General features: G+C 35.8%; 1 protein-coding gene across 7 annotated transcripts in view; it reads right to left on the bottom strand.

Moving 5' to 3' along the window:
• Positions 1-16,887, bottom strand: part of LOC106162019 (DNA polymerase subunit gamma-1) — an 89,919-nt gene extending 73,032 nt beyond the window's left edge. For 3 of the 7 annotated variants that reach the window (XM_087003164.1, XM_087003169.1, XM_087003143.1), the window contains exons 1-5: positions 16,700-16,887; positions 15,276-15,898; positions 10,106-10,280; positions 9,693-9,851; positions 4,728-4,868 (exon numbers count right to left, since the gene is read on the bottom strand). In XM_087003164.1, coding sequence (XP_086859290.1) covers positions 4,728-4,868; positions 9,693-9,851; positions 10,106-10,280; positions 15,276-15,880 — 1,080 coding nt within the window. In that variant the 5' untranslated portion in view covers positions 15,881-15,898; positions 16,700-16,887. The other 4 variants (XM_087003158.1, XM_087003146.1, XM_087003150.1 and 1 more) reach the window with 4 other exon arrangements.
• Between the last annotated feature and the right edge of the window lie 25 nt (positions 16,888-16,912).

Raw genomic sequence — 16,912 nt, forward strand, 5'->3', positions numbered from 1 at the left:
ATAGTGGCCCGATCGTGCCCATTTTCGAACTTGGTCTGCGTTTTAGTAAGATTGATTACTTCTGTGAGTTTCATGACAACAGTCCTATCAGTTTTCCTTGAAATGTGTTAACAGTGTTGCATATATGCTGAAAAGTGAAAAAACAGCATAAATTCTACAATAATGGCCCGATCATGCTGATTTTCGAACTTGACCTGTGTTTTATGAATATTCATCAGCTCTGTAAATATAAAGCCAAAAAGTAAAACTGTCTTCCACTTATGGTGTTAACGCTGAAAGTGCACGGCGACGGCGACGGCGACGGCGACATGATCGGCGACGACAGACGCAGGTGATGGCAATATGTACAGACACATCTGTGTCTGTACATAAAAAATGGACACCACCTCTAGTGTTGCACTTGACAAGCTCTTCAAAATGCACTAAACAAGAAGTCTCTGGCATTTACTCTCATACAGAATTATAGTTTTAAGTTTCAGCATCTAATGGCCATTTATCCAGGGAAAATGCACCAACTGGCCCCAAACTCACCAAGATGAAAGATGACCCTAATGGTAACACCTGCCCATAATATTATAGGTTTGGTCTGTGTAGTTTCTGAAAATCAGCACATATATATATATATATATATATATATATATATTTTTTTTTTTTTTTTTCTTTTCAAAAATTTCCCATTTTAGAAAATTTTGGCCAATTTGACATTAAAATAAAGGTCAAAGGTCAAATCCAAGAGCATACTTCAAATCTTTATGTGAATTTTGGTCAGCCATTTTCCCATAATTCTTTTGGTTTGGCAGATATTTAGCATTTAATTTTGCAAATTTTTGACAATGGTGCACTGTGATAAATGCCACACCTTGACTGGGTCACCAACAAAGCCCAAAATCCACATGGCTCAAGTTGAGATTATATGTGGACCTACATACAAGAGATGGATACAGGGGCTCTTGTAGTTTAGGAGAAGAAGTGTTAACAGTGACGTGGTGGTGGAGCCGAAGGAGCTGGCAAGATGATACCCGTCGGGATTTAAACCATGTATACCACCAGCGCGTCACTGGTGGCACAAATAAGATCACTCTACAGCCTTTGTACTCTATAAAACCTTAATAATAAAATACAAAGCCCTTTGGCTCTTGCACAACAAATCTCTTTAAAGTTTACACATATAAGAGTGGTTTCCCAGTAATGCATATAAACCACTTCTACTCCTTTCTTATATGACTCCCGTAAAGCTGACATGCCAAGGGATAAACCAAATTAATAAATCAATCAGCCATAAGAGCTTCAAAACTGCACCTTCTTCAAACCTTTGATTGTAAACAGTGTATGAAATTCAAGGAAATTACTAGCCAGACCGCCGGGCAGGTAACTCTGAAAAGTTACCAGCCCGGCCATGTAGTTACCTGCCCTAGTTATAACCCCTAGAGTTAAGAGAGGTATGCTGAGGGGGTATAGAATGCATTCTAGAGTAATTTGGAAATGAAAGGGCAATATCATGCCTTATGCGTGGAAATTTAGAAATTGGTTGGAATTTCTACTGAATGATACCTTGTCAGTATTGGATTTAGAGGGGTCAGGGGGTCCTGACGCCCCCCCCCCTTTCAATTTCTGCAAAAAAATAAAAACCTCACCTCTTGAAATAAGACTTTTCACTAGTTGAATCATAGTTCTAAACCATACCAAATGGCACCATTTACCATCTAAAATACCAAAAAATTTCAGGGCCCTTTAGCGGGCGGGGGAAGGGGGGGGGTAGTCAATTCAGTTTATGTTCACCTTGCAGGCCGTCTCATTTCTTCTTCAATAATTTATTCATAACTTTTATTCCGATTTCGTGATATCATTTGATCATAATTTTTGCTTTTCTGTATAGCAACAAATATGACCAAATATATATATTCTTGTCAAATAAATCGATCTCTGTGCTGACAATAAAGAAGAAAGAATTCAGCACGTAGGGTCCCTTTGAATATCGCTTTTAAGCTTTAAAAAGCGGTCGGGAACAGTCCTGCATGCTAATGGCCCATAGACAGTCCTGCAGGGCCCCGTATCTCGAAAGCATCGCTTATTGAGAAAAGCTATATCACATAAATTATATGGTCGAGTATGGGCGAGTTATTGGATCGAGATGCTTGCGCTCGGTCGCAATGCGTGATACTTTTGAATTACGGTTTTACAAAAAATGTTGCCGCTCGACTCATTGCAAATCGAAGTCACCTTTCCATGGGTCCCAGTTTGTTCTCTTTCGTTTGGTTCTGTCGTAATCTTTCTTATTTCTTTCCTCAATTGTTTTTCTTTTGTGAACTTCTCTATCGGACTTGATAGAATTTTTTTCATTTTTGACAGCCCAAGATGAAAACACGTGGCAAAAGAACTACATCTGACGCACAGCGTAAACTCGTACGTTCACTCATAATTTTGGGATTCAAATTTTTTGTAAAATTCTCCTTTAATTTGCCTCCTCCGTTGCCTTTATTACTGTTGATTATAAGCACTTCATGTACCTATAAGTCAATTTAATCAATATCATAACTTTTAATACTTTCATATTTTTATTACTCTCAACCTACAAATTGCTACTCGCGGTAACTCCTCTACACAAAACAATGACGTAACGTTATCTGCTGTGCACTGAAGCTGGTTAATAACAATGTGCCTCGTTTCAAATTGTCTTTCAACTTCATATCACACAGACGGAACTTCGAAAACGAGGCCACTGAGAGGGAGACTGTTGGTTACATATCGATACGAGCGTTCGATTGCAAGCTAATGGTTAGTTCTTTGCTTTTATGAAAGTGGATGAAAACAGTGAGTTTATTTGATATTTGCTGAAATCGCTTGTGAACATAGACAAAATAAAAGGTGAAAATAGGCTGTAAAAATAGCCAGCCCGTCGGGCAGGTAATTTGCAAATCTTACCCGCCCGGCCTGAAAGTTACCAGCCTCGGGCTGGCGGCCATTTCATACACTGTTGTAAATTGACATACCTATCTGCCCTAGTTACATACAGCACAGAAAGCAAGCAGAAAATATCCACTCAAATATGATTTTTAGTTAATATCATTTGATATTTTTGAGTTATACTATTTGAAACTATATGGTGGCATATGGTCAGCTTTAGTGGAAAAAATTTGACTTCAAATGCATCTTTAAGGGAATCCTCTGAAACTGAGCAGCACATCTTTGGGTGTTTTCCCAGAGATTTAGATCGATCCAGGGATTAAGACTTAGATCAACCTAACTCCCTGGGAGTTCACGCTAAACTGCAGTCAGCCGAGCCCGCACCATAGTTAATTACCCCCTTACAGCTTTCAGTAGGCAGGACAGACGCTTAAGCCGGCTAAGCTGACAGTAATCTAGTGAGACTCCCCACAGGGATAGATCGATCTAAAATCTATGGAAATGGGGTCTTTATCTAAAACCCTGATATCACTGCCATCTTGCCACAGGGTAAGCTATGGCCTCTAATTCTCCGGTGACCTGCAGACAGGGTTGTAAGTTGGGAGCTAACCTTTACAGTTACACAGGACACAGGAAACTGAGCTCAGGGAGCTGGGTGCAGAGTGCTGTTTGGAGAGAATCCACACACTATGATAAACCCCTCAACCCTTAGGGGACAAAGGATGAAAGTGATAATTCAAACCCCTTATTCTCCCTAAATTTTCAACTTATTCTCCCTAAATTTTCAACTCTTTTCATGCCCAATAAAAAGAGGTATGCAATTCCACTTTTTGTCATAAAGTTATTAGCTGCATGGACAAAAATGGAGGTGGCTAAGTTTCATAGAGGAGATTTACACTCAACATTACCATTGAAAATCTTTAAGATTGAAATACTCAAAACGACTTCACTGTTCAGAATGAAATCATAAACCCTATTACAACTGTCACCATTTTGTTTATCCAAGTACATACGACATGACATTTATTTATACTTTTCCACACTGACTACGAATTCCACCAACCGCCAGGAATAGATAAATCCCACAGTTCTTACTTTAATTGGGATAAAATCTTTAAAGCAATAATAACTCTTCCTTTGAGATTCAAAATTCTGTAAGAAATACATTGTAAACAACGCCTGGAAATATATTCTATTGCATTTTCCCACTAAAACGACTGTCATTGTAGTAAAACTAAAATCTGTGCTTGTCTCTTGGGCTTTCAATGCCCTTCTTCACGGTCGTCAAGGAATCCGTTGCCAATGACGTTGAGGTGTCACGCGGTTTGTCGCGTTCATTCAAGACCAAAATAACATGGCGGGAAACCCTCAGACGTAAGTTGCGAGTTTTTGTACAGTGCGTCGGATAACGAAAAGCCCAGAATTGCACACACTGTAGATATAAATGCATTTTGAGCAATAAGATGAATATGTCTTATGAATCTTATATTGTCAGAGAGGGCTCCATACGTTTAGAAAAAACCCTGGATTAACTTTGAATGCAGGAATGTGGTCGTTGACCATTGGTAAGTACGGGAAAATTGCCGTTTTTTCCAGGAAAATCGTATTTTTGGCCAAAACGAAGAGTTATTATGACTTTAAGCTGTTCAAGCAGAATCCCAAGAATTTTCTAAAGTGGATCTTAACAAATTTGTAACTGAATCCTACAGAGTTAAGATTTCTACCAGAAATGTTCAAATTTCCACAATTTCTCACAATTTCTAAAATTTAATAATCCATGCCGGTTCATGGAATTCGTAGTCGTTGTGGAATAGGGTCATTACCTGGATGTTTAGACCTAGTTCATATGTGGTTCCCTCCAAAAAAACCTCCCTGACTTCCTTGTCCAATGGTGCACCCTGGCAATAATGCTGGTATACATCACTCAGATTATTGGGAGCGCCATCTTCCATCCACTCAAACACCTGCACACATTAATAAAGTTTTAAAACTTTGCAAAAACAAGACATTATATACTATCATCTATGTGGAAATATGGAGAATGTTCCCAGTACAGTGCTAAATAAAGTGCCTTTAGTGGGTTACAAATACTTCATTGCCAAAATTTTTCAAAAAAAAAAATCACATTTTTCAAACAGTGCTTGCTATAGAAAATTTAGAACACCAAATACTAAGATTTATATGAAGATTTTCTTGGCAGGGGTGCCTCCTCTAAGAAAATTTTGAAAATCTGAATAAAAATTAATAGGCAGTGCAGTCCACTATCTAGGCGATTTGATTTGAAATTTTAATGAAAAATAAAACTGCCAGTGGTAATGGCAATTTTCATTCCATTTAACATGTAACTGCACAAATTGGATATTTAAAAAAATTATGCAAGCTATGACAGTGCTTATCGTCCTAGGTGTCATTTCCCCAAGTTTGAGAATTATAAGAATGAAAGATTTTTTGTTTACTGTATAAGACGGTGAATATTTCTAAAATTCCAGTATATGAAAAAATTCTCAAAAAAAAAAAAAAAAAAAAAAAAAAACTGCATTTCAAGAAAATGCAGAAAATGTTACTATTACAGGGGTTCAGAGACATGGGAGTTTGAAGTAAAATATAAAAACTGGCCGCAATGTTTGAACAAGGCAGCAAAGCTGTCGAATGTACAGACAAAAAAAAGCAGAAAATAATAATGCACAAAATAGGATCCTTTCAATAATACATTATGCTTAACTGCAAAGACAACATCAAATTTTAACTAGAGGATCAGAGAGGAGATACCGCCTCCGGATATTGTACCACCAGCTGGAGTAAGCGCATTCGTATGGAACCCCCCCCCCCCAAAAAAAAGGGTCACCACCACCAGTCTTGTGCTTGACAAGCTCTATAAACTCCTGTGATCTCTAGACAAAAGGCCTATTGGTTTTCCTTGAAATGTGTTGTCAGTGGTGCATATATGCTGACAAAAGAGAAAACCTAGGGGCAACATCTGGTACATCTCTGCTTGTTTTGAAGATATGAGGGGCAAGAAAATATGCAAAGCTCAGTTCATGGTGAAAAAGTAAGTCAAAGGTCAATTTCAATATTATAGTATATGAATTTCTATTCAAGTTCAATAGTAACCATGGGCATTTCTTTGCCAATTTTGCAGATTTAAAGGCCAGAAAACATGCAAAAAGCAGTTCACCATAAAAAGTAGGTCAAAGGTCAATTTCAAGGCCACGGTTAGATTGCCAGTGTATTACTTCCTATTCAACTTCAATAGTAACTATGGACCTATCTCTGCCAGTTTTGGAGTGAAAAGGGAAAGAAATTAGCAGAGTTCAGTTCATGGTGAAGGTCATAGTTAGATTGCCAGTATATGACTTCCTATTCAAGTTCAATAGTAACTATGGGTGTATCTCTGCCAGTTTTGGAGATAAAAGGGAAAGAAATTAGCAAAGTTCAGTTCATGGTGAAAAGTAGGTCAAAGGTCAATTCAATTTCACAGTTAAATTGCCTCACATGACTTCCTATTCAAATTCAATAGTAACTATGGGCATATCTTTGCCAGTTTTGAAAGGATAAGCATTAAAAAAGTTGCAAAGTTCAGTTTATGGTGAAAAGTACGTCAAAGGTCAATTTCAAGGTCATACTTAGATTGCCAGTACATGACTTCCTATTCAACTTCAATCGTAACTATGGACCTATCTCTGCTAGTTTTGGAGTGAAAAGGAAAAGAAATTAGCAGGGTTCAGTTCATGGTGAAGAGTAGGTCAAAGGTCAATTTTAAGATCATAGTTAGATTGCCAGTATATGACATCCTATTCAAGTTCAATAGTATCTATGGACCTATTTCTACCAGTTTTGGAGATATAAGGGACTTATTGCAAAGCTCAGTTCATGGTGAAAAGTAGGTCAAATGTCAATTTCAAGGTCACAGTTAAATTGCCAGTATGTGACTTCCTATTTAACTTCAATAGTAACTATGGATCTATCTCTGCCAGTTTTGGAGATATAAGGGACTAAATGTTGCAATTTTGGAGTTACAATAATGTGCCATAAATTTTATACAGAAAAAATTAATTGAAATAAAAAAAGGTCATTTTGGTTGAAATTCTTGAAATGGGAGGTGCTTCCTGAGGGAAGTTCCAGATGTTCAAATTTCATGAAATAATGTCATTTTTGACCAGAAGTTGTCTGCCTGGCCAAGCCTTATGTTTTATTTTCCCCCCCCCCCCCCGAGGTTCAAAATTTATTATACATTACGGTATTGCACATTTTGCTTTCACCACCATTATTTACTTTTTGATACAGCATAACTCAAAAACCATATAGAATACAAAAAAATGGAGACCACCCACAGTGTTGGGCTTGACATGCTCTACAAAATGCAAAAAAGAATGGGTCTCTAGCATTAACGGTTCCCAAATTAGAGACAGTTTTCAGTTCCAGTATCTTATGGCTGCTACTCCAGTGAAAATGCACCAACTGACACCAAATTCACGGAGATGAAAGATGACCTGATGGGTAACTCTTTCCAATAATATTATAGGTTAGGTCTGTGTAGTTTTTGAATATCAGCGCAAATAATTTTTTTTTCGTAAAAAATTTCGTTTTTTATTTTTTTTTAATTTTGGCCTGTTTGACCTTGAAATAAAGGTCAAATCCAAGGGCATACTTGAAATCTACACATATGAATTTCGGTCAGCTGTTTGTAGAAATTTTTCCCATAATTCCTTCGGTATGGTAGATAATTAGCATTTAATTTTGCCATTTTTGGACATGGGTGCATTGCAATGAGCGCCACACCTAGACCCCAATACCGACAAAGCCCAAATTTTATGTGGAACGAGTTGAGATTATAGGTGACCTAAATCCAAGAGATGGGTACGGAGGCCCTTACCGTCTAGGAGGTGAAGCGGTAACGGTAACATGGCGGCAGAGCCGGCGGAACGATCTGGATGGGATTAAAACCATATGTACCGCCAGCGCCTACGCTGGTTTTAATTATGCACAAGAGGTAATACCAATGAAAGAGTAAAAGCATAAGGCTATGAGAGATCAAGTTCACACTTAGAAATTGCCAGAATGAGAAAAATGAAAATTTCACATAAAAATTGCATAAATTCAGTAAAAAAAAAAAATCCAATAGAGCTGGTTTTCTAATTTGAGCTGTATGTCAATCCTAAGAATCATTTTTTCTTATAAGTTGAAAAAATAATAAGTAACAGTTTTCATTTCATAACGTTTGTGGTGGCAATGCACTAAGTGGGATTTTTGTCAACTTTGATGCAATATTACATGATGATTAACTGTAGAATTACCGCCAATTTTTAATTTGATACTATTTTAGGACAACAGAACCACAAAAATCCATTTCTCGAATTTTGAATATTCAGCACTCAATCTATACACTAGATGTATGTTTTAATCGATCCCCGCTATTAAAACTTTATAAAAACAATCTATTAGTAGAAAAAAAGCGTTTTAGTAAACCTCACCTCAATACGCATAAATGAAGCAACAGATCTGGGTCACGTGGTACTGTGACGACAATGAGGATAAAGGTCTATGAGACTTAACTGAGCTGCATGGTGCATACAGACAATAGTTTAAGAAAGTTGTGTTGAACAGAGTTGAGCAATTTTCCTTATGCCTCAGTGTGTTGCCATGGGATTCACCAAAATTGCAGCACTCCTTGACAATCTTTCTTTGTCTGTGACAGTCTTCCATGACTTACTAACTTTGGTGACAAGAGTTGCGATGCTCGCGATCTCGGTCACCTCAGGTGTTTTAGATATCAAAAGCTGATAGTCTTTTAGAGTAACTGTCATCAGTTGGCAAGCTTACTAATTTCTGATGCATTTCAAATTTGAAAATTTGATTACCACTGGGCTTCATGCCCGTTGAGTTCTAAGTCCCACACTGAAAATGCCAATATGTGAAGGATCAAAATTTCACAAAAATGCACAACTGGAAAAGAAGCCAATAGGACAGCTTTTCCAACTCTGGCTGCACTTTAGTCCTATGTTTCTTTCCTGTAAGTTTACGAAAAGTAAGTGACATGGTTTTTCTTAAATGGTCATTATAAAGGCAGTGCCCAAAATAGGATTTTCTTCAATTTTGATGCAATAAGATGTGTTATCAATAAGATGTGTTATCTGTATTGCATTTAGTATAATATATACTGAAAAATACAAAAACATAACTTCAAGAAAAATAATTTGATCAGGCTGTTTTTTTTTTTTTTAACTCAACCTGTATTTTAGTAATATTGATCCTTCCTGTAAGCTTGAAGACAATAGTCTTATTGGTTTTCCTTGGAATGTGTTTACTGAATTGCATATATGACGCAAAAATTTTTCTTAACTAGGTCCTTAATTTTCTTAACTAGGCCCTTACTTTACTATTATTCATCAGTTCTGTACATATGAAGACATAAGATGAATAGTTTACCACTTAGTGTTATGTCTGAAAGTGCCATATCTGAAAGTGCAAGGCACTGATGGTGACGACAGATGCAGGTGATGGCTTTATGTACAGAATTGATGTCTGTACATAAAATTAGAAGAGGTACATAAAGCCAGGTGCCAGAGAGAAACTGAGCAATCAATGTATCTCAATACAGCATTTGTTCATGAATTCAAGTTAAAAAAAGATTTCAAAACCATATATATATATATATATATATATATATATTTTTTTTTTTTTCCACAATTAAAATGTAAAAGGTTTCATACCTCCTTTTATTTTTAAATATATTAAAAATGTTTCATATTATATTTCTTCTAAGAAGTAAATATACATATTATTCTCACAGGCAACTTATTCAAACGTTTATTTCTTTCTTCCAGCTCAAGAATGGATTTCGACTTGCTGCCTGTTTTCTTGGCATTCCACAGCATCCTCTGGGACCCAGTAAATCCAGACACAGCAATATGCATAGACATGGTATCCATAAACCTCGTCTTAGGACCCTGAATTTTATTTTTCAAATATTTCAGAAAACCAGTAAAACAAAACAGAACACATAAATGCTCAATTAAACAAAAGGTAAAAAAAGACTATTATTATTGTAAAAATTATCCAAATCTTGAATCTAAAACAACAGCAATCATAATGGAAATCCTATAAACATGATTAACATGAATGCCAGTGCAATGCAAGAATGCAATCATGATGATTTCTAATTGATGCAGGTATTGCCTCTCATGTATTAAATCATACTTACCTTGATTAAGTATTGTTCTTTAACAAAAGACCTGTCAAATCCCACATTATGTCCAACAACAACTTTTTCCTTCCATCCTCCTTGGTCCATGTCTAGTGGGATTAGCTCATCAGGGGTCATTTTGAAGAAGCCCTGAGCATCGCTTTTAATGAGGTGTTGGTTACACCAAGAATACCTGCCAAAAAGTCATGTACCAATAGCAACAGAACAAAGAATAAAAAGATATTGCTTTAGCTGGGGTAGCGCTAGGATTTTTTTTCGCTTTAGCCAAACTTCTGAAAAATTTTAGCCAAATCAAAAAATTTTTAGCCAATTTAAAATAATTTTAGCCAAATGAAAAATGACAATTTAAGGAATTTAAACCAATATTTATTCCATTTTAAATGCATTTTTTACAATGTTGATGCAAACAAGATTTAAAATCTAATGAATCTTTCCTTCTTTTGTAATTGTCAGCTTCTTGTAGTATATACATATAACACATACATCATCCGAAAGCTGTAAACAAGGCAGCAAAGCTGTCAAATGTACAGACAAAAACCAGAAAATAAAAACGCAGGAAATAGGATACTGTCAATTCTGATGAACTAATGTATTTATTATGCTTACTGTAACTGCATAGCCAACATCAAATTCTTATTCTGCATAACATTGGATTAGGATGAAAGTAAAATGTGTATCAAGCATTAGACTAAGTTCCCATACCTAGATCAATCTAACAGGATCAATCCAACTCCAAGGGGTTTCTCACTAAATTGCTTTCAGTTTGAGAGTCTTAGGATTCTGGCATGCCAGTTTCAGTAGGCGTGACAGACAACTAAGCCACTTACATTGATTGCAATTTAGCGAGAATTCCCATGGAGATAGATCGATCCACAGTTAGCGTGATAGGGTCTGGAAATAGTCCCTAAGGTGTCAGGCTGATAAGAGTTAAACTTTGGAAATGCCAGAATGAGGTACAGTGAAAATTACACATAAAAAAAAAATGCTTAAACTCATTAAAAAAAATTATCTATATCTAACTATATATCTATATCTATATCTATATATAATTAATTTTTTTTTTTGGCTGTATGTCAATCCTAAGAATCATTCTTGTAACTTAACAAAATACAGAAAATGTTACAAAGTAAGAGTACAGGGCTCCTGGCAGATGGCAGTGATAAGTCACAACTTGAAAATGCCAGTATAGCACTCTATAAACCTGCATTGCCTCCAAAACAGAAAACAATCACACTGGTTTTCAAACACAAGCTGCACTTCTGTCTTATGAAACTTTTCAGTAAGTTTCAGTATCGTAAGTAACATGGTTTTCCCTTAATCGCTATCCTGGCAGCAGTGTCCAAAATAGGGTTTTCTTCAACTTTCATGCAATAAAACATAATACTTAACAGCATAATGGCCATCAAATTTTTTATAAAAAAATTAAAGTATCATGAATATTCAGAAAATGTGATTTGGGAAGTTCTTCAAGGCCATGGAAGTTCAGAGTCACACTTTCAAAATGCCAAAATGTAAACAAGAGATAACTGTACTGAAATGATTTTCTTTCCATTTTCAACACCTTTTTTAAAACAAAATGATCAAAAAACTGTCATTTTTAAATGTTCAACTAGGAAAATTGTTGACATAGGAAAAATATCAATAGAACAATTTTCAATGTCCAATTTGCTCCATTTGCAGATGCTGAACATAGTGAATGATTAAATCTGACAAACTGCAATGATGAGTTCCTTTCCATTTATGATACTTTATTACACAATGCACAATATTATAACAGGTTTACCGTCATTTTTATATAATCAACAATATTGTTAAAAAGCAGAAAATGTCAAAACAACACTTTTACATATCTTATTAGTTCCATAATGAGACTGTTAACATGCCTAAGAATTAAATCTGAAGAAATAACATATACAAAAATACAGAAAATGCACAGCACTTCTGGTGGATAGGAGTAAAAAATCACATCTTGAAGATGCTAGTGTTTGAAAAATAATTTTAAAAAAATTTTTTAATAAAACGTAAAAAATTCCTGCTATTCAAACTTTTAATCTAGCTGTATTAACTTGATATTAATAACCCCACCAAGTTTGAGAAAAATAAAGCACTGTTATTCATCTATAGCATGTTGGCATAACACATTCTTTTTGTTGTAAATTTATTTGCAATGTTTAACACCATTTATCTGCACAATTATCACCAAATCCTAATTTTGTGACACAGTTAAGAGAGCTAAACCTATGGGACTTTACAGGGAAATCTCAAGGAGTGTTTAATGTAATCTCATTTAATGGCCAATTGAAAATTAATGAGTAGGCAAGTGATTTTATAGACCTTAATTTAATTAGTGATCACCCAAGGGACAATTTTATAGACTGCCATCCATACAGTACCATCATATAGCACAAAGGTGTTGCACACATATACATGCTGAAAAAAGTGAAAAAACAGCATTACTTCCCTAAAAATGACCCGACCATGCTGATTTTCACACTTGACCTGCGTATTATGAATATTCATCAGTTCTGTAAGTTTGAAACCAAAAGGTAAAATGGTTTTCCACTTATCATGTTATCGGTGCTGCATATATGCTGAAAAAAGTGAAAAAACAGCATAACTACCCTAAAAATGACCCGATCATGCTGATTTTCGAACTTGACCTGCGTATTATGAATATTCATTAGTTCTGCAAGTTTCAAGCCAAAAGGTAAAATGATTTTTCACTTATCATGTTATCAGTGTTGCATATATGGTGAAAAAAGTGAAAAACAGCATAACTTTCCTAAAAATGACCCGATCATGCTGATTTTTGAATTTGACCTGCGTATTATGAATATCCATCAGTTTTGTAAGTTTCAAGGGAAAAGGTAAAATGGTTTTCCACTTATTGTGTTATCGGTGCTGCATATATGCTGAAACAAGACAACACTGTTCTGCAATGGGTTTACTTCCATTTTTAAAACACTTTTTTAACATAAAACAAAATAAACAGTTTTCTACCATTTGTATATGATCAACTAAGAAAATTGATGAGATGGGAAAAATATCAATAGAACAGTGTTAAATGTCCAATTTCCTCCATTCTGAGATAATGAATATAGTAGATGATTGAATCTGACAAACTGCAATGATATTTGTTTATTTCCATTTTTGACACTTTATAACATAATACACAATAACAAGTTTACCATCATTTTTACATAATCAACTAACAATGTTATTAAGATGCAGGAAATGTCAAACAAACACTTTTACGTATCTTATTAGTTCAATAATGAGACTGTTAACATGCCTAACAATTGAATCTGAGGAAATGTGAAAAAACAGCATAACTTCTAAAATAATGGCCTGATTATGCTGATTTTCGAACTCAACCTGCATTTTAGTTAGTTTGACTACTCCTGTGAGTATAATGACAATTGGCCTATCTGTTTTTCTTATATTGTGTTATTAGCGTTGCATATATGTTGAAAGAAGTGAAAAAACAGCACAACTTCCCTAAAAATGGCCCGATCATGCTGATTTTCAAACTTTACCTGCGTATTATGAATATTCATCAGTTCTGTAAGTTTCAAGCCAAAAGGTAAAATGGTTTTCCATTTATGGTGTTATTGGTGCTGCATATATGCTGAAAAAAGAGAAAATATAGCCTAAATTCACTAAAAATGACCCAATCACGCTGATTTTCGAACTTGACCTGCGTATTATGAATATTCATCAGTTCTGTAAGTTTCAAGCCAAAAGGTAAAATGGTTTTCCACTTATCGTGTTATCGGTGCTGCATATATGCTGAAAAAAGTGAAAAAACAGCATAAATTCCCTGTAAGTGACCCGATCATGCTGATTTTCGAACTTGACCTGCGTATTACGAATATTCATCAGTTCTGTAAGTTTCAAGCCAAAAGAAAAAACCGTTTTCCACTTATCGTGTTATCGGTAAAAGTGCACGGCGACGGCGACAGCAGACGCAGATGACAGCTATATGTACAGACACATCTGTGTCTGTACATAAAAATAAATGAGGCAAGTGTTCAAAATTGATGTTTCTAAAATGGTTTGGATCCCATCCTCTTCGGTTTGTATGTAAGATATGTGGGTCCGCATTAATGTCATTTCTGTTGCTGCTGAACTAATACATTTGAATGGCTCGACACTGTCTGCAGACAGGTCAACTGAAACTGAAAAAATGACAGGTCATTGAAAGCCAGTGACAGTGAGAAGGTATTAAACATTAACAAATATGTCAAATAAATAAGGGGCAATATTCATTTTTATGTATTGCAAAGTTTAAAAGAATTCTTTCAGATTTCCAAGGTCTCGTTGGTGGATACGTCAGAGATACTGGCCCCTTCTAGTATTGATTATTCAGTTGTGGGACTGGAATCGCTTGTTACAGTACTTATGTCAACAAGGGAAAGTTCAAGATACATAGCTTTTAAATATGTAATACTCTGACTGAAATTTCAATTACTTTTCACAAGATTGCACGGTACATACCATCTTTTTCACGTGTCGTCTCCGGGAGTTTGTGCTATGAGAAGGTCCTCACTGGCTTCTTCAAATAAACCTTTGACCTGTCACACCCCTACACAACAAAGTTTCTCATTTCCTTCTGTACTTTAATGAAAAGATAGTGATATCTTCTTCATGTCGGAAAGTTTTTCTTTAGATCCTGCACCCGTCATAATTATTCATAGCAGATGCTGAACACGCTTTAAGAAACTAATCGATCACACGCGCAACGCTATTGGGTAAAACCGGCATTGCGTCATGGGTCAATTTCTTTATATGGTAAATTGACCTTGTTATAATTAGATTGTATTCTAAACATAATCCGATCGGGTGCATGTTAATGCCGTTTTCACAGTTGTGACGAACAGTAATTGAAAGTTTGCGTACCTGGTTTGACCAGATATGCTTTCGCCAAAATGGCAAAATTACTATGCTCATTTTTCAAATTTCTTCGCCAAAATCAATTTATTTTCACATTTGGCAAATTTGGCGAGCGCTGGCACGACCCCAGCTTTAGGCAACATAAAGATATGGTACTCAACCAATTGAAGTTCCTTAAACATCTAGAAAATCAAAATATGAAATTTTCATGCTTTAAAAAAATCTAGGATTACATGACTTGTCTTGTACATGTACATATGCATATTGCACCTACCAATGGTTTGGGGAAGCTGCTGTAGCCAATACTGGCATATCACTTTCTGGAACTAGAACCTCCACATCAAATACCAGACTGTCTTCATCAGGAAATTCTACTCGAGTAGTACTACCATCTGCATTATACCTAGTCCAACCTTGTGTTTCAGCCCAAGTCTGTGGTTTGTATGGTAAACTACCAGTTGTCAATATATCAGCTTTCTTCCTGTATCCAGCACATTGTTTCTCAGCTATGATCTTGAAATGCTCATCAATGTTACTGCCATAAAGCTTAGGTAAATCGAAATTCACCTCTGGAACCACTGTTGTCTCTTTGTCCCACAGGTCATGACTTTTTAGATGCTTTTCAATGTCTTTCATTTTTGTGCTCGGGTCTTTGGAATGACCATCTGCATCTTCTTTAAATACTTGTCGGTGTAAGGATTTGGATAACATCTGAATTCCAATTGGATTAGAGCGCACTTCATCTTTTTCTGCTGCATCCCGGCCAGAAGAGCATGCCCTGTATGCCATCAAATGAACCCTCGGCCACACAGACAAAGGTGAACATTGTGATATTGCATGCTGCAGGCTAATTAGTTTACTGCTGCAAATGCACTTCATGGCTACAGTTAATTTTTACTGAAGAAAAAATAACAATTTCCACTTAATATCATTGTAAGGTTAATTGTATACAAAATGACCTGCCTATGCTTGCATTTTTTGACTGCGAAATTCTACGAAGACAAAGTCTTCAATTTTCACAAGTGTCAATCAAAAACTAATGATCAAATACTTAAAGTTTTAAAGAATGTGTGCTAAGATTAATCTAAGGAGTTAAGAAAAATTCTGGAGTAGGCTACTGAGAGCACAAGAAGAGAGACTTTTTATATATTTTGACAATATTAAATCAGTTTAGATGACCACACACACACACACACACACGGTTATAGTGTGCGTGTCAACTAGAAAAATTTTATTTCATGTTCAAATATTAGCAGTAGCGAAACTATAGAAACTACCATGCTGTACCCCTACTTTAAAACATGAAATTTGATACTTCCTGATGTACGTCAAAGCCTGCACCATGTTGCGTTTTACTGATATAAAGGTATAAAAGGTATTTTGAATCACCACCAAAATCATAACCATGTCTGACCTAACTTGAAAAGTTTATCAAAATTCATTTAAAACGCTTTGCATCAAAGTTGCTATCACAGTAACAGACAGGCAAACTAACGAACGAACCGCTAACACTGCCTCCTTGACGTTGACGGAGCCTGTCTATCTGTATACCAAATTTAAAGTCTCTAACATCAGCGTCAAACTTTAGGACCCACTTTGCAATTTTGGACATTAAAAAGTAAACTTCTTGACTCGTAGGGCACTAAGGGGCACACAAACCTACTGTACCTACGGTGATGATAAAGTGATACGATTAACCTGAATAAAAAATGTTGTCCTGTTGAACTAAAGACCAGGTTGAAAGAATCATCAGCAAAGAGAGAAGTGGACGGATCAATCACTCGCACACAATGACTACATGCCCCCAAGCCATTGCACTATCCTCAAGCAGCTGAAAAATCAAAATAAACATGGCGCGCTACACGTGAGTTTAAAATACGTCACGTTCAAACGAGAATATAAGCTAAATGA

This window comes from Lingula anatina, chromosome 1, assembly GCF_051362555.1.
Source record: "Lingula anatina isolate TDL-2025a chromosome 1, LinAna3.0, whole genome shotgun sequence".
Lineage (NCBI taxonomy): Eukaryota > Metazoa > Brachiopoda > Lingulata > Lingulida > Lingulidae > Lingula > Lingula anatina.